General features: G+C 37.2%; 1 protein-coding gene across 3 annotated transcripts; it reads right to left on the reverse strand.

Moving 5' to 3' along the window:
- Positions 1 to 2752: 2752 nt before the first annotated feature.
- Positions 2753 to 23613, reverse strand: luc7l3 (LUC7-like 3 pre-mRNA splicing factor). Of its 3 annotated transcripts, XM_079822300.1 has the most exons (11): positions 23396 to 23613; positions 21465 to 21531; positions 21345 to 21384; positions 20368 to 20512; positions 12935 to 13009; positions 12748 to 12852; positions 12502 to 12663; positions 9028 to 9362; positions 8375 to 8544; positions 6590 to 6786; positions 2753 to 3260 (listed from the first exon to the last, which is right to left on the reverse strand). In XM_079822300.1, the coding sequence occupies exons 1-10, from the start codon at positions 23492 to 23494 to the stop codon at positions 6623 to 6625; spliced, it is 1362 nt and encodes a 453-aa protein (XP_079678426.1). In that variant the 5' UTR covers positions 23495 to 23613; the 3' UTR covers positions 2753 to 3260; positions 6590 to 6622. The 3 variants fall into 3 exon arrangements, with proteins under 3 accessions (XP_079678426.1, XP_079678425.1, XP_079678424.1); XM_079822299.1 differs by having other exon boundaries at positions 2766 to 3260; positions 12502 to 12852; positions 23396 to 23582; XM_079822298.1 differs by having other exon boundaries at positions 2766 to 6786; positions 12502 to 12852; positions 23396 to 23582.
- Positions 23614 to 23626: the final 13 nt, after the last annotated feature.

Below are 23626 nucleotides of genomic sequence, written 5' to 3' on the forward strand. Positions count from 1 at the left end.
ATACATGAAAGTAAGTGACCAGTGAACTGGAAGAAGAATAGAGTAAACTATGTAGTTACTATATAATGTGCATTTATCTGATGTGAATAAAACACGTAACGTTAGTCAAATTATAACCGTCTGAAAGGATTGTCATTGCCGCTTTCATAGACATCAGTGTGTGTTTTTTGCTTGTAGCCTACTTATGAACATTTAAATGTCTGAAACCTGAAATAAACATGATGTCGTTGAAAACACTGAATAGTTGTCAGGAGTTGTGATGTGACCAGCGCTGAGCGTCTGTCTCTGGCTCGGTGCAGCCAAAGCGCGAAAGCACGTTTGAATTTTGGCACCGAAATGAGGAACCGAAATCTGCGTTCTGATTCGGTCCGGTACATACCGGATATATAAGTACCGGTGCCATATTGGAACCGGATTTCGGTACCCAACCCTATTCGTCACTCCAGAGAACACTGCTCCAAACAGCCCAGTGACAGTGAACTTTACACACTCCATCCCACGCTTGGCCTTGTAGTTGGTAACGTGAGGCTTGGATGCAGCTGCTCGGCCATGGAAACCCAATTTTTGTGCCAATATTAATGCCAGGGGAAGTTTGGATCTCTTCAGCTATGGAATCATTAGAGCGTTGGTGATTTTTACACACCTCAGCACTCGGTGACCGGTTTGCTCTGTGACTTCACATGGTCTTCTGCTTCGTGGCCGAGTTGCAGCTGTTCCTAAACATTTCCACTTTCCAGTAACACCACTTACAGTTGACCGTGGAATATCTCGCAGTGATACAATTTAATGAATTGACTTAATGCAAAGGCGGCATCCTATCACAGTAACACTTGAATTCACCGAGCTCTTCAGAACGACATTTTCCCACAAATGTTTATAAATGCAGACTGCATGGATAAGAGTTTGATTTTATACACCTGTGGCAATGGGTCTGATTGAAACAACGGAATTCAATAGTTCAGATGTGAGTCCCAATACGATTGTCCATAGACTGCATCTTGACTTATACATTCAAGACTCACATTCCATTAAAGGAGTCACATGTCTTTTTTTGATTGTTTGTTTACTGTAAAACTCATGCAGGTTCAATAACTGAAACAGAAGCACAAGTGAACCATACTCTGCCATTAAAAAAAAAAAAAGAGGCATGTTTAACCATACCAAAGCTGTCAGATTTTATAATGATCTGTTATTGATATACCAGACCTGCAAACTCTGGACTGGGGTAAAAAGGTATTTAAAGGGATAGTTCACCCAAAAATGAAAATTACCCCATGATTTACTCACCCTCAAGGCATCCTCGGTGTATATTAAAAACAATGTCCTGCTGGCTAATCCGAGCACTATATTGGTAGTAAACGGTAGCCCAAAAAAGTGCTTCCATCCTTTATAAACGACGCCTTCTGTATTCAACTTAAGAAAAAGCGTAACTGGTGTGACGTACCACTAGAACGTAGCACAAGCGCTTTGAATTGCGAGAGGCGTTACACGTTCTTCTTAAGTTGAATACGGAAGGTGGTCCACCGGAAGCTAGATATTATACTTTATAATGTGTTAAATATGGATATTTTTCTAACACAAACCCATCGATTCACTTCTGAAGGCCTTTATTAACCCCCTGGAGCCGTATGGATTACTTCTATAATGGATGGATACACTTTTTTGGGCTCCCATTCACTGCCATTATAAAGCTCCAATATAAATTAAACTAGGTGTATATGAAAGTCATATACACCTAGGATGGCTTGAGGGCGAGTAAATTATGGGATAATTTTAATTTTTGGGTGTACTATTCCTTTAACAGTTCAAATAGTACAAAAAAAAAAAACCCCTCATGAATAAGTGAAGTCAAAATGTATTCAAACTGGTCAGACGCTTGTACACCAAATACAAAAGTACGGAGCGGTTCCAGTTTCTTCCTTTGAGTGAATTTTGGCAGAATTACGTGAATGGCCTATTTTAACCCTCATCCTTCCCTCGGGTCATTCACGTATTTAAAAAAAAATGTAGTGTTCATCAGAGTGGTCCAAGACCATAGGACTTTTGTCACACTTGAACCACAAATGTACACTTTTTTTTTTACTGGATTCGAGAAGTTTTGGGTTGAAAAAAAAAAAAAAAAAGAACAAATTCTTCCCTCACGGGTCAATTTGACCCCAGTAGGAATCAATGGAATGTGAGAGATGCTTCTGTACACATAGAAAAACCTAACAAATGCTCAAAATTCAAACTAAAAATGCTAAAACTTTACCAAAAAAATTTATGTGTATCTGAATGCATACTGAAGAGGCAGAATTTAGGATCGCCATATGGAGATCTAGTGGCAAGAGTCATGAAGTGTTATATTTTTCCACAAGAGTTTGATAAAATCTAGTAATTTAAAGGTAAATAAAATAACTCCAAAAAAATTGCATAAAATAGAAAAGAAAACATCAAAATGAAATAAGCTTTCTGGACCAAAAAAAAAAGAATACATTTATTTTTGGACCTACGAGGGATTTTTGTCACTCACCAATGGTTTGTTTCAATGTGGCGAGTTTTTGGTCGTTTCGCTTCAGACGGCCATCGAGTGAACGGACTTGCCTGTCCAGCTAAGCTTGTATTCACATACATTGAGATATGAAGAACTGAAAAAGTCTTCGTTGTTGAAGCATGTTCTTGCAGATGTGCAGTCTAAATGCAATCCTGGACTTGCTACAACACATACATAACCTCCCATGGCATTTTGAAAAAGCACAAGCCAGCATTTTTTCTTCATTTTTATTCATGACAAATACAAGTTTTAAAACGGGAACAAAATGAAAACACTTCACTAAACTAAAATCGTATAAAGATTTGGGATTTAGCATACAGAGGGAAAAATAAGAGAAAGCAGTGTAGAGACCTTTAAGGCTTCCAGTCAAAATACTGAACTAAACCGATCTTCAATATTTCCAACGTGTAAAGTGAGAGCGGACTGTACAGAGCAAACATGCCACAAAGTATTTTATTCATTCTGAATGCATACTAACAGAAATAATGGTGGACTTGCATGTGCATCTATGCCAGCGTATAGCAGTAAGACCAAAGAAAACCAAACAAACATAATAAAAAACACGGAAGGTCCTGTTGAAACGGTGAAAAAGGGCTACGGAACCATTTTTACATTTACATCATATCATAGGCCACTACATCTGTGGTTCACCTTGTTTTAAAGCAGCGGAGCTGAGGTGTGGGATGGAGGTCTTCAGGTCTTCCTCTTGCAGCTGTTCAAACTCCCCCTGATGTACACAAATGGTCAGAGAGAGCTCGATTAGTGAGTGAAACCACACACATTTACAGCATAAAAGTACATTACACAAGTTCTGGAAATAAAAGATCTAAACTTTTTTTTAAATGATCAAACCACTTTTTTTTTTTTTTTAGACAAATTATGTCCTTTGTCTAATCAGCAATCAATACATTTGATCACTTTATTTAATATTATCTTTATTCTACCCGCTTATCAATGATTTAAATCTTCATATTTTCAATAGCAGCAGCGATAGTAACTGCTCAGCTGTAAGTAAAATGATTGAAGGTAAGCACACAAATAAAACCATGAAATATTGAAAATTGATATCCCCTCGTCTATACGGCCAGACTTTGACATTAGGTGGCTGATCTTGCTCTCAAAGCATGCACTGCTATCTTAAGGACAACACAAGTAGGGAATTTAAACAAAGCACGAGAGAGAGAAAGAAAGTAAAAGTTTACTTCAAAAAGACACACCTGCATTAAAACACAAGCTAATTCACACTAGGGCTGAGAGATATAGCCTATATGATCAATAGATTCAGCGGCGGGATAAAATTAAAAATCACTACTGTGATTATCGCAACGATTTTAATGCTTTTTGCCATTATGGAGAGCGTTAGAATGACGTTTTCCCCAAGCGGTTTCTCTTGAAACCAACATGGAAGTGACTTGAACTGCAATTTAAATCGACCGACCGCTAGAGACAGGCTCCGAAAGGGAGTCAAATCTGTATCTCCTCCATGTTAAAATGCCCAACTTTACAGCCTGGTACAAAAAGTGGTTTTGGTCTATATAGCTAATTTTGCCCTTCATGACATCTGTGAAGGGGGTGATTTTTTTTTTTATAACTCATCTGTTTAAATTATATTAAGCCTTAAAGTTCTGCATAAGCAAGGTCGTGGCCACTTGAATGACTGGTGGGTTGCCACCGGGCACCTCAGCTCCAGCCACGTCCCGCCTCTTCCAATTTTCAGTTCTCCTGGAGTGACGCGCTGCCAAGATGGCAACGGCCGGCTTTTAGGCTTCATAAATGCTCTTCAGAAACATACAGGCGATGTCACAGACACTACACCTATATTTTTTTTTACCAGCCTATGGTTTTCCCTTAAAGGCCAATGGCAAAAAGATTTAGAAAGTTTGATTGATTCCAAATCAAAATAGGAAAAAACTTATAATTGGAATTCAAAACTGTGATTCAATGTAAATGAGCAATAATTAGCATTTATTTCTGTGTATTGTTATATACATTAAATTAATTTGGATTCATTTTTTATTTTTATATAATTTCCACTATTTTACTACTTTCATTTTTAACCTTCTATTAAATTTGGATGTTGAATGTTGTGTTACAAAGGTGGATTGGCTGAAATGTCGTTTCTGCTAATTTTAAGTCATTTGAGAGTAAATAAGAGTGAATATAATCAGCAATGTTTCCAACCAACTATTTGCAAGAAAATTTGGTATATTGAGGAAAAAAAACCGTAAAAAAAACGCTGGATTCAAAACACTAAGATGCGCATAAATTCTAAAATGCGCATTAAAAATGTATTTGCTCAATTGAGGCAGAATTTTTATCTGGCAAGACTACATTCACTAGACTGGGTAAACCCAGCCTGATCTGCCGGCGATTTGATTTCGCACTGCAGCTCAGTCTGGAAACCTGTACATTCATTTCTACTGCTTCTGTAACACTTTTGCGGGAACCAATCAGAGTGGCTATTGGCGGGTTTAACACGATGACGGATAGAGAAGCGATGGGTTGTTGCCCGTTGATCATGCTTCTTGTGGTCTGATTGGTTGAAGGACTATCCAATTGCGTACAGAGTCATTTAATTTATGCTTGTTTATCACGCCTCTTGTGCTGTAGAAAAAACACATAGCAGACTCCCCAGACCAATGTTCAATCTTAAATTGAGCTTGGTCTGGTGATATTCACATGATGGAAACACATTTACTGAAAAAATCCTTCAATGCGCAATAGAAAAAAACATGCGTGACTTCAGAAGAGGATGTGATTGGATAACTGGACTAACCAGAGGACCAATCGCATCGCAGCATCTCAAATGTTGGTTTGGTGGCTCTGAAACGCCTGAGCCAAAGTCTGACATCAAAATGATTTGGTTTAATTCCCTCCTAGAAGCGGTTCTACTCAACACTTTGGGATGGAAACCCTGCTTTATTCGCAAATGTTTTATGCATTATTATAAATGCAATGGAAACAGCTAGTGAGATAAATAGATATTTTTGTTTAGCTATATCGCCCAGCCCTAATTCAAACCTATCACTTCTTACTAAACAGGCAAAATGAAAATAAGCGACACAAACAAGGAGAAAGAACTGTTTTGAGCTTGATCTGGTTTGATAGGTTACAGTGGGATATCAATTGGGCTCATCTGTAAACCTGACACACGTTACATCCACCCGTTTTAGGTGTAGAATAAGCCATTGGCACTTGAAACCAACAGAAAGCAAAACTGAGGACAATTAAAACTGGGAGAAAAGAGATAGGGTAAATAAACATCAAGCTCTGAGACACGTTCACAGGCAACAGCATTCAAATGGATGTGGGTAGTGAAAGGAGTACCTTGGGTGAGTACCTGCACAGATTGACAGTATCCTTGATTTTTAAATGGGCTTTTCATGGGGGTCGCTCACAACACCAACGCTGTGTGAGGTGTGGAAGTCAGCTGCAATAATTCATTAACCCTACACTTCCATCATCCCAAAGCTATCGGATCTCAACTTTAAGAACAGACGGTATTAAAAGTGCAACATATCCATGAAACTCCAACAAATAATAAATATAGATATCATTGCAGTTCAATGAACTTTCTGGAGCTCTTATGAACACCTTATAGACATCAGATGGTAAAATGCTGTGTGTTTATGCATGTGCTGAACATACATATGGAGCACACAATCATTTTAAATGTTAAATAGTTTAATCTTACTGCGAGCATAAACAGGTTGAGGTAGTAAAGGCAGAGTTAGGAAAAAACTAACAAAAGAAAAGAAAAAAAAAGGAAAATAATAAAACACGTAAATTTGGAAGAGAACTTGTCTAAAGAGACAGATGTATGACCGATACAAAACGAGGTACCTCCAAGCATGTTTTTCAGGGCTACACTGGCCTTTCCCTCTGGGTTTGTTTCTTTCTACTTTCTTCCGTTTCATCAGCCTAGTCCCCATCTTCAGTGCATACTTACGATGCACTATTAAAAAACAGGAAGAAAAATCACAGACAGAACTGAAAGAAAAAGGGGGGAAGGGGAGAGGGGGGAGAGACCCGGGCCGGGGAGGACGGTGCACTTACCTGGGGCTGATCTGAGGTCCTATCAGATCAGTTTTAATTGGACTGTGTGTCACCTTCAGAATGTAGCTCTTGGGCGGTGCCGTTCACTTCCGCTTTGGGAGGCTCGGCCTCCATGGGCTCGGGCTTGGAGAGCTCATTTGACTTCTCAACCGAGCCCTTTCTGCTGCTCCTTTTCTCATCCGAGGAGTCCTTGTGATCTGTGTGAGGAGGCACGACCGCATTCAGTAAACGTACACGGGCGATATTCAGAGAAAACTGCTTTAGATTTGGAGAGGTTAAAATAATTGTTGCATTAGTTGATTAGAAGTTTCATTTGTCATGTTTAAGGAAGTCTGCATATTTTTCTTACATTAAAGGGATAGTTCACCCAAAAATGAAAATTCTGTCATCATTTAGTCACGCTCAAGTGGTCCCAAACCTGTATGAATTTCTTTGTTCTGCTGAACACAAAGGTAGATATTTGGAAGAATGTTAGTAACTAAGCAGATAGAGCAAACATTGACTATAATAGTGTGTGTGTGTGTGTGTGTGTGTGGTTGGGGGGGGGGGGGGGGGGGGGGGGGGATTGGATACTATGGTAGTCAATGCCTGCCGAGATCTGCTGGGTTACAAACACTCTTCCAAATTGTTCTTTGTGTTCAGCTGAACAAAGAAATTCATACAGGTTTGGGACCACTTGAGCGTGACAAAATGACAGAATTTTATTTTTTTTTGTGTATAAAGGGTGTATAACTATCCCTTTAAAGGGTTAGCTCATTCAAAAACGAAAATTAAAATAAAAATGTACCCACCCTGGTGATTTTCTAATGCAGTATGTCGGGTTTTTTGGACCACAACTTGCTATTCTCAGCTATTTTTCACAACTTTTTTCTGGGCGAGTCAAAGTTTTAGCGGTGCTAAAAGAGTCTTACAAAGACGTATTCATTCACAGAAGACCAAAGACCAAGGTCAGGATATTTGTTAAATACATTAGATGCGTTTTTTTTCACCAAACCCTATCGTGTACCCACAGAACACTCAACATATACAACACTTGTCACATCGGACCATTCTGTGATACTTTGGTGTCGTTTTGAAAGAAAACTTGATGATCACTATTCACTGCTATTATATGGATGAGCGCAGGACATTTGTAGCGTACTGTGGCATTAGAACAAAAACAAGGCGAGTTTTAGGTGAACTATCCATTAGCATGGCTTAAGCCAGGTACAAGGTTATCCTGGACAAAAACTTGAATCCTTCTGCTGTGTCAATGTTCCCCAAGTCGAAGGACTGTTTATCCTGCGGGACAATGCTCCATGCCACACAGCCATGCCAATAAAGGTGGGGATGGAGGACCACCAGATCAAGACACTGTCATGGCCAGCCCAATCTCCAGACCTGAACCGAACTACAAAACATCTGAAATGTGATCAAGAGGAAGATGGATGGTCAAACAAAGCAGAGCTGCTTGAATTTTTTCGACAGGTTGCCCAGATGTCCAAAAGCAATGTGATCGGTTGGTAGAGAGCATGCCAAGAAGCATGAAAGTTGTGACTGGAAATCAGGGTTTTTCGTCCGAATATGGACTTCTGAACTTTAAAAACATTAGTATTATGCGGTTTAACTGGAAATATTACTTCATTTTACTTGCTTTAAATATCTAGACTTTTTGTAGGGGAGGACAAAAAAAAACAATACAAAAACAAAATGTTACATGCAGAAAAAAACAAAACCACCTCTGATAAAAAAAAAAAATTAGCAACAAAAACGTCTTCTGGAACTATTTTGTGTTAAATGCCAGACCTTTGTCCTTTGAGGATTTGTCCTTGTCTCCTCTGTCCTTTTCTCTGTCTCTGCTGCGGTGCCGGTGGCTCTTGCGCTCAGAGCTGCGGGACCTCCTCCTCTCCCTGCTCCGAGAGCGGCGCTTCCTGTCCGAGCGTTCCCGGCTGCGCCTCCTCTCTCGGTCACGGCTCCTGTGTATCAATCAGCACAACTTTAATCTCAACTAGCACAACAGGAGAACCTTACATGTAGTAAAGTACGTTTAACCTATGCTGTGTTACCGTTAGTAAAACTTAAATCCTTTTCATTTACTGAACTAAAGCTAAAATAATATATTTCATTTTAAAAAGATTAAAATAATTGAAAATTAGAAGTATTGCCTTGGAAACTAATTGAAATGGGTTATAACATTTGTAAATCTAATTTTACAACAAAAAAATAATAATTTATAAAAAAAATTAACTAATAAAAATGGCAAAAGCACAAATTAACTAAAAATAACAAACAATACAAAAAATATACAAACAAACTGAAAATAAAAGTTAATTAAAAAAATGTATTAATACTATAATAGTATAAAAATAATACTAAAATAACTTAATTTGCCATTTTAACTAACACATCTATTGTGAACAGCTCAGCTGGTGTGTATGGGAGCAGTGAGAGTTGCGCACCTGCTGCGCTTCCTGTCGCGTTCCTTACTCCTGGACCTCCTCCTGTCTCTTGAGCGGCTCCTGCGGCGGTCTGACGCGCGGCTGGAGTGTCTACTGTTGGAGTGACTCCTCCTGCTGCGCCTGTCCCGTTCCCGTTCCCTGTCCCGATCCCTCTCCCGCTCACGTTCCCTCTCCTTCTCACGCTCTCTCTCCTTCTCCTTCTCTCGTTCCTTCTCCCTCTCCTCCTCCTCTTTGCGCTTTTTCTCGCGTTCCTCCCTTTCACGCTCCCGGTCCTCCTTCTCCTTCTTCCCTCGATCATCCTTCTCCGGGTCCTCCGAGCGCCGACGCAGCTTTTCCTGTGTGATCAAACAGAAAACCATGGTGTAAACTAGGGGTGTAACGATACACCAGTGCCACGGTTCGGTTCATATCACTGATTTGGAGCCACGGTTCTGTTCTGTGTGCTGTGGAGTCATGGTTCATGGCAGGGCACCAGCAATAATAACACTAGATTCACTTTTAACTTAATAACAGCCATAATGTAACTTATTAACTTTATCTTTATGAACTTTATACATTGGCTTCATGTTTCCTTTAGAGCAGTTGGCATACCCGAGTAGTCTAAAATGAAATAAATGCCTCCACTGTAGACTAGTCAGAAATAATCTACTCGTTTTACCATTTACCATAATGTTTAAAAAAAAAGCACATTTATTTCATAAAAATTGATGACACACTTAAGTAATGTCCTACTTAAACACATAAATTGTATGAATAGTTAGGGATGGGCAACAGTGGTCGAGTAATCGAGTACTCGAACGTGACAGCGATCATCGATCATGAGAACGATGATCGCCCTAAAAAAAAATATTTGTCTCTTTTTTATTGGTTATTGCGTCGTTTTGCGCGCCGGAGGTCTGATTGGTTAGCGTTATACAGCCTCCAGAACGCGGCGAAATAAAGTGAAACTGAGGCGTGCACTGCAGTGATGTCTGGAATCACTGTGATCATTAAATGTTTAGTGCAAGATGTGCAGCGCCAATCTGTCATGTACATAGCATTATAATGAGAACACGATGGAAATTAGAATGCTGTGAATTCTCTGTGCTTATCCCCGTGTATCAGCTGATCCACAGAGAAACTAGCGAGAACACTCAGACTAGCGCGTGAAGTTCATGTGCGCATTCGCGTCCTTTTCTGCAGATGCACATTGTAAGATTACTTTTATGTTGTCTATATGATTAATCTAATATAAAACGCGTTTGGTTGAGCTTAATAAACTAGCAAAGCGCTGCCGTTATACCGGCTGTTCATTCTCTTCAGTTTCAGCTCAAACGCATATTTCATGCTTGACATGATGGTTTAGAGACGGTCATATTCTTTTCAGATAGGCTATTTCTTTCTCAGAATCATTGATATTAGTAATGCAGCAGTGCTATACTGTTCTCGTATTTTTTTAACAGTAGACCTAGTTTATTTAAAGTTGTTTTTCGTTATGAGTTTGAAAACGCGCAGTGATGTCTGTAAACGCTTCGATCATGAATAATACGATTAAGTGCATGATGTGCAGAGTCAATCTGTCAAAGCATTATAATGAGAACAATATTTTAATAAAATGTTGTTTCTGTGTGCTTTCGTTGTCCGTGTATCAGCGTTGTTAAGGGAAGAGCGCATTCAAAATGTTCCGTTTCAAACCCTTCGCCTGTCAAATCTAGCACGCTGAAGTTCACGTGCGCATTCATGTCCTTTTGTGTTGATTTATGTCGTAATAGGTTCATAATAATCTTCATATTAATATTGATATAGGGTGCGTTTGGTTGAGGTTATTAACCAGCTAGCAAGCTCTGCAGGGTGGTGTTATTTCATTGTTTCAGCTCAAAGGCAATGCTCGATATTACTGACTTGATTATTTGAGACGGTCATTTTATAAAGATGTTTCTTTTTCAAAGACATTTATGCATCATAATCTAGCAGTTATTTTTTGTTTTATATGTTCATGTTTTCATATACCTGTTTTCATGTCACGTTTGTATTTGTCAACAACCATTTTCATAACAGTTTTCATTATATCAATGACGGACAAGCCCCGCCCCCTGCACATGCCCCGCCCCCTGCACATGCCCCGCCCCCGAGTACTCGTTTTTGAGATCTATCGATGATCGAAATGAGAAATTGACAAAAATGCCCATCCCTACTACAAGTTAAATCTATTAAATAGCAGTTTTTGTTAATACTATAAAGTTGCCACCACACTAAATTAAAAATAAACAAAATAAAAGTAAATATAAAGTGGCCTTTTGTGGTTATGGAAACAACAGTTATGGCGAACATTAAGAAAATGTAAGGAATAAATTAAAGCGAACATAACACGTCAGTATGTTCTCTACATGTAAATGTCCAAGCAAATAATTAGTTGTATTCACAACACTACAAAGTTTGAAAATACAATTTCCAAAATATCTCCATAACTTTAATTTTAGAAGAAGAAAAAATTTATTTATGTATAAATGTAAATGTATAATCTTGTGATTTTATGATTAAAACAAATATCTGCCAATGGGTTCATAAAAATTAACTTAATACAAATGCAAGTTATTGTCATACCCAATGACAGATATTTGTTCTCGTTTTAAGCATAAACTCACTTAATTTTGGTCAATTTCTCAGAAAACAAAACTTAATTTCTTCATTTTTTTCTTAATTTCTTCATGCATGTCAAGTAAATATCTTGATTTAAAGATGTTTAGAATTTGTACTGGTTAACAAAAATCTAGAGGAAGAACAATTTTTTGCAGTTCCTGCAATTTAATTTAAAGCCTTATGAAATCTGTTGTTTGTTTGTTTTTTAACATTTTTCTGGTTTTCATGGTTAAATAAAATGTTACTTTTATCTTCGGAACACAAATTAAGATATTTTTAGTGAATTCTGAAAAATTTCTGTCTCTTAATTGACAGTCCAAGCAACTACTACTTTGAGACTTTAAAAAGTTCATAAACAGATCCTAAAACTATTCTATATGAATCAAGCGGTTTACTCGATCACTTTATATGAGGAATCAGTCTTGAGGGGTTTGGAACGGAGTAAATGACAATTTTTAGGGGAACTATCCCTTTAAGCGTACTGACCTACTTGTGATTTATTAAACCAAAATTTGACATTCTGCATTATACAGTAAATAAAATTTTTATGACTGGATTCTGCGATGTCCACATTTCCTGTATCACAGAAATCATAGGGGCCAAATTTAATGCCATGAAATTGAACTTATGACTTTTTTTTAAAGCCTTAAATTGTGGAAGATCAAATTAAGAATTTAAGACCCATCGAAAACCCTGATAATTGTTGAAAGCCAAAAATCACAACTGAAACTAAAATTTGATTAATCTCACAGCCCTAATATTTTTTGTTCAGCAAAAACAACTATATTGTCAAGTACAGGATTGGTCAAAATAACCATACCACACTCCAATTCACAAGTTTGACCATCAACTAACCTTCAGTTCCTCCACCGTGGATTTGATTTTGGCGTATCCCATATGCTGCTTGCCCATTAGATGATCGTCCACTCTGGACTGAGCGTCGCCGACTATGAGGAAAGCGCCACACACTTCACACACCTCCATCTGCTTCTCCTGAGCCGCAAAGCTCTCAATCGTCTGACAAACGAGAAAACACGTCAGTGCCAAAACACGCTCGATTGAAAGCTTATGATACGAGTGCATGTTCTCGCTGTAACTCACTGAAGGATTGGAACTGAGCTGCTCCCGCTCCTCCTTCAGCTGCTCCACCAGCTTCATCATGCCCTGCGCCTCCTCCACACGGCCCTCCGAGCCCAACTCCTCAATCTGAACACACACAAACAAACAGTTACATCCTCTTCAACACATTCATGTTTACTTCTCAGTGGATGCCGCTCAGAACCAGTACCTGAACAACAAGCTCTTCAATCTTCTCCGTGAGGACCTGCGCTTTCTCTTCGTTTTTCCCAGACGGACCCGGTGTCTAGAAATCAGAGCTCAAAGTGAATTGGGTTTGAAGCACAGTGTACAAACAAAGTGGTCAATAAGAGAGTGTTTTTACTTTAAGAGTATTATAAAAGCTGTATATAAATGTAACCATGTGTGGCATGATAACTTAGAGCCCCATGAAATCCTTTTATTTTTTCCCAAATTCAGTTTTTTCCATAAAAACAATTCTGTATTCAATTTTAATGGATAAGTTAAATTTTAGTAATGAAAAAGCATTGTGTAATTAATCAATTTAACAACAATCAGGGTTCCCACTGGTGTTAATTTCATTAACGAAAAATGTGTTGACAACTTTTTTCCATGTCTAAGAAGAGACGAAGATGAGATGACAAACATCATTAAACAATAACAGACTATATCAACATGCAATAACGTTAACGAAAATAGATGAAACTAACATGTAGTTAAAAAACAAATGCGCATTCATGCTTGTGGTTGCCAGATTTCAACACTCAGCCACTTGTGCCGTTTTTGAGACTAAATCTTCCATCAAACCTTCTCAGTTATGAACTGTTATAAATCCAAGCGTGGAGCTCTCGAATTGAGGCAATTTAAAGGGTTAGTTCACCCAAAAAGGAAAATTAGCCCATGATTTCCTAGGTGTATGACACTCTTCTTTCAGACAAATACAATCAGAGTTCTATTAAAAAAAAGTCCTGACTCCTCCAAGCTTCTGGGAAATCAAGGCCTTTATTAACCCCCCGGAGCCGTGTGGAGCAGTTATATGATGGATAGATTCACTTTTATGGACTTCAAAAACGAGGCAACAATTCACTGCCATTATAAAGCTTCGAAGAGTCAGGACTTTTTTTAAATATAACTCCAATTGTATTCGTCTGAAATTAAAGTGTCATATACACCTAGGATGACTTGAGGGTAGGGATGGGCATTTTTCCAAAATTTTGTATTCGAATATTTGTTTATTTAAATGACGTTATTTTGAGAAAATGAGAAAGACGTTATTTTTTATATTCATCAAGTTGTCTTGTACGATTAGGTAATATACACAACAGGCCTACGATTTATCTTAAGGTTTTCATTCAGTTCAAAACATTAAACATTATGTGTAAACAAAAAAATATAGGCCTAAAGAACAAAAACATTATAAGACACTAATAAAATGCTTTTATTAGTGTTTTAATTTAAAAAAACACTAATAAAAGCAGAGCGCGCCAGTTATCATGCAGAACGTAGCCTACATATACACTCGAGTCAGAATATAGTTACCGTGTTTATATTGTTTCACATTATAATGTTGAGGAAAAACAATATCATGTGGATGATATTCTCGGGTGAGAAAACACGCTCCGCTGACATACGTTGCAGAGACACAAAGATAAAGTGTTAAGTAAAGTTTCTAACAGCACTGTGTTTTCAGTTCTTAAACCCTCAACAAAACTTAAAGGAAGCATTTGTCTCGAGATTATTTGGCTATCATATGTTATCTCACTCTGTGCATACCTGCACTCGTGAATGCAGTGATGGACAGCGGTCTTCTCATTCGCCTAGTGTTTGGATTTCATGCAATTTCTCATTGTGGTAATTAGGGATGAAACGGTATGGAAATTTAACATCACGATTATAGTGACCCAAATTATCACGGTTATCAATATTATCACGGTTTTGTTCAAACGAGATGAAAGTGTTCAAAAAGAACAGATGCTCACACTTAAAACATTTCAACAAGTTTTATATTTGAAATTCAACAAACAACAAATAACTAAAGCAGCTCTAAGCACTTTTTTAAGCTAGATTCTGTGGGATTTCTTCCTTAATGGCCGTCATCAATAGCAACGCATAACACATAAATAATAATAATTTGTCGTAAATATAATCTCTAATATTATCACTGTAAATATATTCCCAAGCAATATTCTCATCAGTGTTCTATCAGACACATTTAAATCAAGCATATTTTGTGTTAGAGCCCAAACAGTATCCTAGTGAAATAATGCATATCCATATTTCCATATGATTTGACAGTTTATTTTATTAAATATCAAAATGTGTGCATCATACCTGACACCTAGATGAACACTTTACAGTCTTTTTATGACTGTCATTCTCTTCAAATGCTATTGAAGTTTGAAACGTGTATAACGTTACCAATGTTGTATGTAACTTTACAGACGGTCCCTAAATTCGCCTGCGTTATGCCAGTCATATCAGATGCGCTGTGGTTCTGCTGTGTTTTTTTTAAACCATTGTCGCTGCTGAAATAGAACAAAAACAGTCATCCACTGTATGATGAGTGAATCTCCTGCATACATCGCTCGTTTATCTCTGATCTGAGTGCAGATTTCAGCGAGTGAGCGCGGCGCGTAGACATGTGCCGGTAAACGGTAATACGATATACCGCAATAATGAACATGCACTATATTGTTATCGTGGGCACTTCAAAATACCGTGAATAATTATTTATTACGAATTATTCAGATTTTTAGAATGTATTTTAAGAATACTTTACCCATCAACCGTTTAAAATGAACAACGCGTCAAAGAGGAACGCGCACTGATGTAAACAGACCGTTCATGAGCCGAGCACATGGCGGAACGCATGAAGACGCACTGAAGTGCACATTCACTTTCAGACAGCAGAGGGCGCTGATGGAACAGCAGAAATACAGCCGTTTCCCCAGTAACCATAATCCGGTGCTCGTCATCACATAACCTAATACTTAAAGACTTAAAGTCATTTTCAAACTTAAAATTTTTTTTTTAAGTTTTAAATTACATGCCCTAGATATTGTTTGAATATGTTCTGACTGTTGTTCAATCACACACTTTACAATATGACTCCATTATTTAACAATAGTTCATTCATTAACAAACTGACAATGAAAAATACTTCTAAAGCATGTATTAATCTTAGTTAAATGTACATTTCAGCATTTAATAACACATTATTAAAATCAAAAGTTGTAACTATTATTTAATGGACCTGAGCTTACACTAACAGTTGCTTTTTTAAACTAACATTATCAAAGAAGAATAACTTCTGTAAAAATGTAGCTATTCGCTCTTTGTTAATGTTAATGCATTAACTGGCGAGACATTATTATAAAGTGTTACCTATTGTTCTTTATAATTCTTTAGCACTTTAATCTGTTTCAAATATTTGTTTACTTTATACATTTTTGTGTATTGCTTTATTGTATTTAAATGTTTGGTTCTTTTGTAATAAGAATTTTTTTAAACCTGTTATAGTATGACAACATTTTTTTTGCAACTTTTTTTAAAATATCGTGATAATACCGTATACCGTGATAAAAGCTTCAGCAATTAATCGCAACATGAAAATTTGATACCGGCACATGCCTAGTGGCGCGCGCGCTCTGAACAAAACTCCGCTAGTCTGAACGCCTCTGATTTTGAGACATTGCATTCATAAACTCAATAGAAGCACGTGTAAGTGCTAATAATGCGCAACGCGATTATAACAGATGGCTTTTGAGAAGACTATTATAAGTTCAACAGTCAGAGTGACTAGTGTGCAGCCGAAATAACGTTACACTCGCAAATGGCGGTTGTTAATGTCAAGCCCTGATTATTATCCCTTAAATGTCACCCTAGCCTTGTGTGAATTTGTTCGTTCGCTTCACGTTATTATTTCCCAGACGTAGGTTTGGTATTGAGGTCAAAGTCCACTTGCCTTGCGTTCGTAGTCTTGAAGTGTTTTCCCTATTACAGCGACTTTCTTCTGGCATGTTTGCAGACAGGGTGACCATCTTAGATTAAGTTTCCCTCAGGACTTTTGTAAAAGCCAAAATATGACCACGCCTCAGATTTGGTCCTTTTAGAAGGCAGAACAATCCCCCAAGTGCTGTCACTGCTTTCTGCCATTTATTCTCATTCAGAAAACAGCGGTGCGCCAGACTGACGCTGACTGGACAAGATTTACCGCGAGTTTTCACAACCGTGATAATCACACGCGGTTTTAATGATAATAAAATTTTATACGATATTACTAACCGTCACTAAATTTTATCGTGGTTTATCGTGAAACCGGTAATCGTTTCATCCCTAGTGGTAATGATAATATGACAACTCTGTTTCATTAACTCATTTTATCAAAAGTAACTCCATTTTGTAAGCTCATTTTAAATTTTCATCCAAGTAACTCCAAACATCGTGAGGCAGACGATGACATTATGTGATCAAATTCACTCAACTTATTAACACCCTCCACAGCGCCACCCAGTGGATTTAGTTATAACTGAGTTTTAGTGGGATTTATCATGGATTCACTGCATTTATGGCCAGCAAAGCAATATAGTAAAATTTGAAAAGTATTTTTATTTTTGAATATTAATTACAGATCGAGTATTCATGCACACCCCTAATTTGTGGGTGAACTAACCCTATAAAGGGATAATTCACCCCAAAAAAAGCTAATTGTGTCATAATTTACTGCTGAACACAAAAGATGATATTTTGAAGAATGTTTGTAACCAAGCAGATAGAGCAACCATTGACTACCATAGTAGTCAATGGTTGCTCTATCTGCTTGGTTACTAACATCTTTCACTCTATCTTCTTTTGTGTTCAGCAGAACAAAGAAACTCATACAGGTTTGGAACAACTTGAGGGTGAGTAAATTATGACAGAATTTTCTTTTTTGGGTGAACTATCCCTTAAAGACAGTATTGGCTATGAATCGACAACAAAATGCTAGACTAAGAGACTCTTCTCCACTCCTCATTACATAAAACATTAGACTTCATATACATATATATATTTTAGGGATGCACCGATATGAACATTTTGGCCGATACCGATAACCGATAATTCTTAATATTTGAAAGCCGATAACCGATATTTTGGCCGATAAATCTAAATACAAATTTTAATAAACTCTGAGAGCCTGATTACAAAAACAAAAGGCTCACCATTAAAAGCCATGTCCCAAACACTTCAAAATAAATCAAACCTATACACTACAGTAGCCTATTTGAACCAGTGTGAGATTCCTTACCTTTTCAAATTAATTTTACACTCCTATGGCCCAAATTTTTTTTTTTAACACTTTACAATAAGGTTTAATTTTTGTTAGTATTAGTTAACCAACAATGAATGAACAATACTTCAACAGGATTTATTAATTTTAGTTCATGTTAATCTCAACATATTCAGACCCAAAGTTGTGTCTTTTAACATTAGGTATGAACTGTGAATGGACTGTTACAAAACACAAACATTTTATTACTAAAAGAAACAAAGGTTATTGCTCTCTGTTTGTTCATGATAGTTAATGCATTAATAAAATGAGACCTTATTTGTAAAATGTTACCAAAATTATATTGTCTAAAAAATAAAAATAATATACCTAAATAATGCAAACAAGTAATTGAACAGCATTACTTCGGCTGCATAATAAAGAATCAGAATGCAAGTGCATGAAATAACCTCCGCACAGACGATAAAGAAATGGTTTTAATCAAACCATATTGTTGATGGAAATGATAAGAGAACAATAAAAGTGCTAATTATAAAAAATAATGCTTCTGTGTTTTTGAAAAAAAAAATATGTTTAATATTACAGTAATAGTAAACATCTGTAATATTAGTCTAGTCTATTAGGAATAATGTTGCTGTTTGAGAGCGCGCTGAAGCTGGAGAGAATGAACGAACAACCATAAACTGAAGCGCTTAGAAGTTTAATTAACAACTAAACGCATCATATATGAGAACAATCAGATATTTATACAAAATAAATATAATATTACAACTTATATTAGCACAAAATCACGCATAGGTGAAGGGTTATAACTCCTGTGGATGCTCTTCCCCTGTTTGAGAGCGTGCTGAAACTTAAGATGATCACCGGTACAGTGAAGCACTGCGGGTTATTGACTTAACGAAACATCCTATATGACTTTAATCAGATGTTTATACTACAAAAACGTAATATTACGACTTACATATGCTTAAAATGACGCGAATGCACAAGCGAACTTGACTGTGCTGGTCAGAATGCGTTGTTGACACTTCCCACAACAGCGCGCTGAAAAACAACTAAACCCAGAGAATTCACTACGTTTTATAACAGAAATATTCTCATTGCAGTGTTATGTATAGGACAGTCCCAGTAGTTATTAATGCTGTGCATTTCTGTTTGAAATGCGCGCGCCGGTACAATGAAGTGCTTTACTGCATCGTTAATTAACTCAACCAAACGCATCCTATATGGGATTATATACACAAAATAATAAATATAATATTACAACTTACAATGGCACAAAAGGCTGTGAATGCACAAGCAAACTTGACTGTGCTCGTCATGAAGGTGTAACTCCGTGGGCGCGCGCTGAAGCTAAAGACCGGTACAATGAAGTGCTTTACTGCATCGTTTATTAACTCAACCAAACGCATCCTATATGATATTACATACACAGAATAATAATAAATATAATATTACAACTTACAATGGCACAAAAGGCTGTGAATGCACAAGCGAACTTGACTGTGCTCGTCATGAAGGTGTAACTCCGTGGGCGCGCTCTTCCCTCAACAAACGCGCTGAAACACAACGCTCTTTTACAGCCTATTCTATTCTCATTATCATTTTATGTAGATTATAGAAGACTTGCGCTGCACATGTTGCACATAACTGTATTTTCCTTTTCGAAGTGATTCCAAACATATTTAGAGCAATTCAAACCCATCATGGTGGACAGCGCGTCCGTCTCAGCTGAAGGAAATAATACATTATCTATCGGCTTATCGGTCAAATTTTCTTATTGGACCGATAACATCAAAAATAATCATTTATCGGCCGATAACGATATGTTGCCGATATATCGTGCATCCCTAATATATTTCTTGAGTGAAAAAAAGCTGTATTTAAACAAACAGCTCTTTATTTACCCTTGCATTGCAAACTAGCAGAGATGCGCCAAACTGTGTGCGGCACTTCATTCATGATAGAGGCGGGTGGAGTTATGAGGTGTGACTGACAGTTTGAGGAACCAATGGAGTTACAAGATTTAGTCACAAGCTATTTTTAACACTTTTCATCTGGTTAAATACTTTCAAAACCCATAGAGGGATGTAAAGGGTGACAGATAGTAATGATTTATGAAAAGAGATGTAGGTTTGGAGATGCAAGGTTTCTGCCAGACAGCGTCAACGTGTAGTAAAAAAACTGCCAACTTCATATTTAAATACTTTTGGTGCTTTTGCACTTCAGCATATTTATGACTGGATTCTCCGATTCTGTCTGCATTTTTCACATCGTGGAAATCATAGGGCTCTAATAAAGCACCAGGCTATAAATGAGATCTATGTGTAAGACACAAATGTAAAGACAGAGACTGCTGTGAGAGGTGGTACCCCAGAGTTCTGCTGGGCCTGTGACAGTGCTAGACGTGCGTGTCCCCTCCGAATCCTGCGCTCCACCTCGGCCAGGAGACTCTGCAGGTACCGCAGGAAGTCCCGCTCATATCCCTCCTTCATGAAGCGTGAGCTCTTCTCATACCTGAGACATCAGAGTCAGACTTCAAACAACACGCTTTGCAAACAAGACTGAAGATGCAAAACTATACCTCGAGAATTACCTCAGGAAACATGTCCAGATTATATTTATCATCATTCATTCACTCACTCTAGGGGTGAAATAAGACATTATTATGCTTAAAGGGTTAGTTGAGATTGTCGAATAAGTTGTTATTTTTGGGGGGTTTAGTACACAAAAATGATTCTCGTCGCACCATAAAATTAAGGTTGAACCACTGTAGTCACAAGGACTATTCTAATGATGTTTTTACTACCTTTCTGGATCTTGAAAGTGTTAATTAATGGAGGTGTCAGAGAGCTCTCGGATTTCATCAAAAATATCTTCATTTGTGTTCTGAAGATGAACGAAGGACTTATAAGTTGGGAATGATATGAGGGTGAGGAATTAATGACAGAATTCTCACTTTTGGGTGAACTAACCCTTTAAAAGAAACAAATACGAGTTTTATAACCATTAAGATTTTTTTTGTTGTTGCTCTAAAACATTTATGACAATTTTAAGTACAATTCTTGTACCAAACTGAAAAAAATAAAAATAAAATGCATCTAAATATCTTCTGAATTTAATTAATGACTAGCATTTTTACCTATTATAGTCATTTTTTTCCCAGTAATGTGAAACACCATTGAGAATAATAGCATAACAGTAATGTTTTAATTTTTTTCATTTAGTAACTGTAATTGGTGAGGGTCCTAAAAAGTCTTTACAACAATTTTTCTTCTACATGATTTGGTGGTGAAATGTGATCTGGACATTGTGATTTTCATGACATTCACACAGAGAATTAACTTACGTTTTCCTCAAGTTTTCATCATGGATTTTTTCACAAGGACCTGGAAAAAAAACCCTGATTCGTTACAATGTGGATGGCAAGAATTCAAGCAGGTGAACGTATTGAAGAAGTCGTCCTTACCCAGGTCTGAGCGTGTGTTTGTGAAGAGTTCAGCAGGGCAAAAGCCACACAGGTAGTATTTGCAGACCTGCAGAAAAGAGAAAACGCTCACGTTAAACCCTCACCGGTCTCTCTTTTTGTAAATTCATGTGGTGTCACATAAAAAAAAAAAAGACATTAACACTAAGATGAGACCATGAGCTCTGCTGTGGGTGCTGAGACCACCTAACAAATCTCTCTTATTTTATATAGACAGAGTTAATCACAACTAGATAAAAGTGCTTTCACTAAGGACATTCACATGACAAACTCTTACAAGAACAGTTTGACTCAGCTGCTCAGTTTAAGTCAGCATCATTCCGGCCTAAATACTCTTGACTGTTACTACAGTAAAAATGTGGTAGTAATCAAATGGTATGAGCAACTACTCTTTTGTGGAAAAGAAGTGTACTTAATTTTACTGAATGTGCACATGGTAGTGTACTTCAGATCTTAACAGAATACGTGTCTTGAAGATCATGAAATATTAATGAAATAAAGGCCATTTAAGTGCACGTGAAGAGAGACTTTCTTAACACACTTAATTACGCTTTAAAATGTACTTTAAATGTGAAATTAAAAGTTAAAGTATATTGGTTTAGAAAATGTTAGTTTTAAAGAAGTGCACTTATTTTGATGTGTTGACTAACATACTAAAGCACATGTAAAGCACTTGATTATAATTTGAACTGTCATATTACATTTAAAATTAATATATTTTAGACATACTAGACTGCAAAAACTTCTTTACAAATATATGACACTTAATTTCAACTATTTGCATTTAATATACATTTTATACATTTAACTAATACATTGATTTCAAATAACATGCAAATAAGTTTACATTAAATTACATTCAGCTCGCACTATATACTTTTAAATTATATTAAGTACAGTTTTAAAAGTATGCTAAGCTGTTTTCGAAAGGACTGTCATCACCAAGGTTAAAACTACTAAAATATTCCAGTTTTATATGATTTTACATTAGCAACAATAATAACTACTCTAAATTAAGCAAGTGGAGCAAAACTCGTCCATTGAAATAAATCAAATCAGTTAGCTCATTAATATTAAAGTGATAACTGATAGGGCTCTCTAAATAGTTACCAGCATTAGCTGAGATAAAATTAATAAAAAATCCTGGAGGAAAAACGAACATGTACTGTAAATGAATCGATATTAAATCGAGATCAGAACTGAATCGAATCGCAAGCTTGTGAACAGTTCGATTCCTGGTTCTGGAAAGAATGGGGAATCGATTCCTCACTGTTGTGTTCGATTCTTGTTTTCTTTTTTAATAAAAGATTGAAGAAATGACCACAATATAAAGTTGTAAAAAAGTAACCTTCTCTGAATCTTTGTAAAATGAAGATACATTTCAATAACTATAATTTAAACTGGTTTATTGAAACGAAATGTCCGACTTTAGCGGAGATTAAATGGATTTACAACTACTATTATAGAGACAAATTGATGCTTAAAGAGGAGTCGATTCCCTTTTGAAGGAACGGAATCGACTCTCAACTCCCAACGCCTTGGAATCGAAGGCTCGGTTATTTTAGGAAGCCCTACTTGTGAATCGAATCGCGAGATGTCAATATTGAGCCCTACTAGTAGTTACACGCAATATTTTGATACGTATCGGTAGTTTGCGCGTTAACAAGTGATTAGCCTGGGCAAACTCTTCTGATAAACGGATGTAAGTGAAGGCGGGACGCTGCGCGCGCATGTGTTCAACAACGAGGCACGAGCCTCGCGCGCTGCTAACGGATCCAAACTAGCAAACAAGCCTCGCTCAGATCAGGTTATGTATAAACTAACACAAATACATGCGTTCATGGAGTCATCTAGTGACCTACATAGTTCTGTGTGTGTAATAAATGAATCTGTTTAGCCGTCATCTCACTCACAGTCTCATCATCCCAGCGCACATTACAGCGCTTCTCATCCGGAGCCAGGTTCCGGTCCCGGCCCATTAACTCGTCGAGTAGCTGGGCTGCGGAAAGCATCTTGCCTCGCCTCTACTTCTGATCCACTAGAAGAGAGTCGTATCATTCATTTACAGAATAACGTAAGCCGCGTCCCCTGCTCTCTGATCTCAACAACAAAATGGCAGATCAGCAGCAGCGGATGTTACCCAT

This window comes from Gobio gobio (assembly GCF_949357685.1).
Source record: "Gobio gobio genome assembly, chromosome: 1".
NCBI classification, from domain to species: domain Eukaryota; kingdom Metazoa; phylum Chordata; class Actinopteri; order Cypriniformes; family Gobionidae; genus Gobio; species Gobio gobio.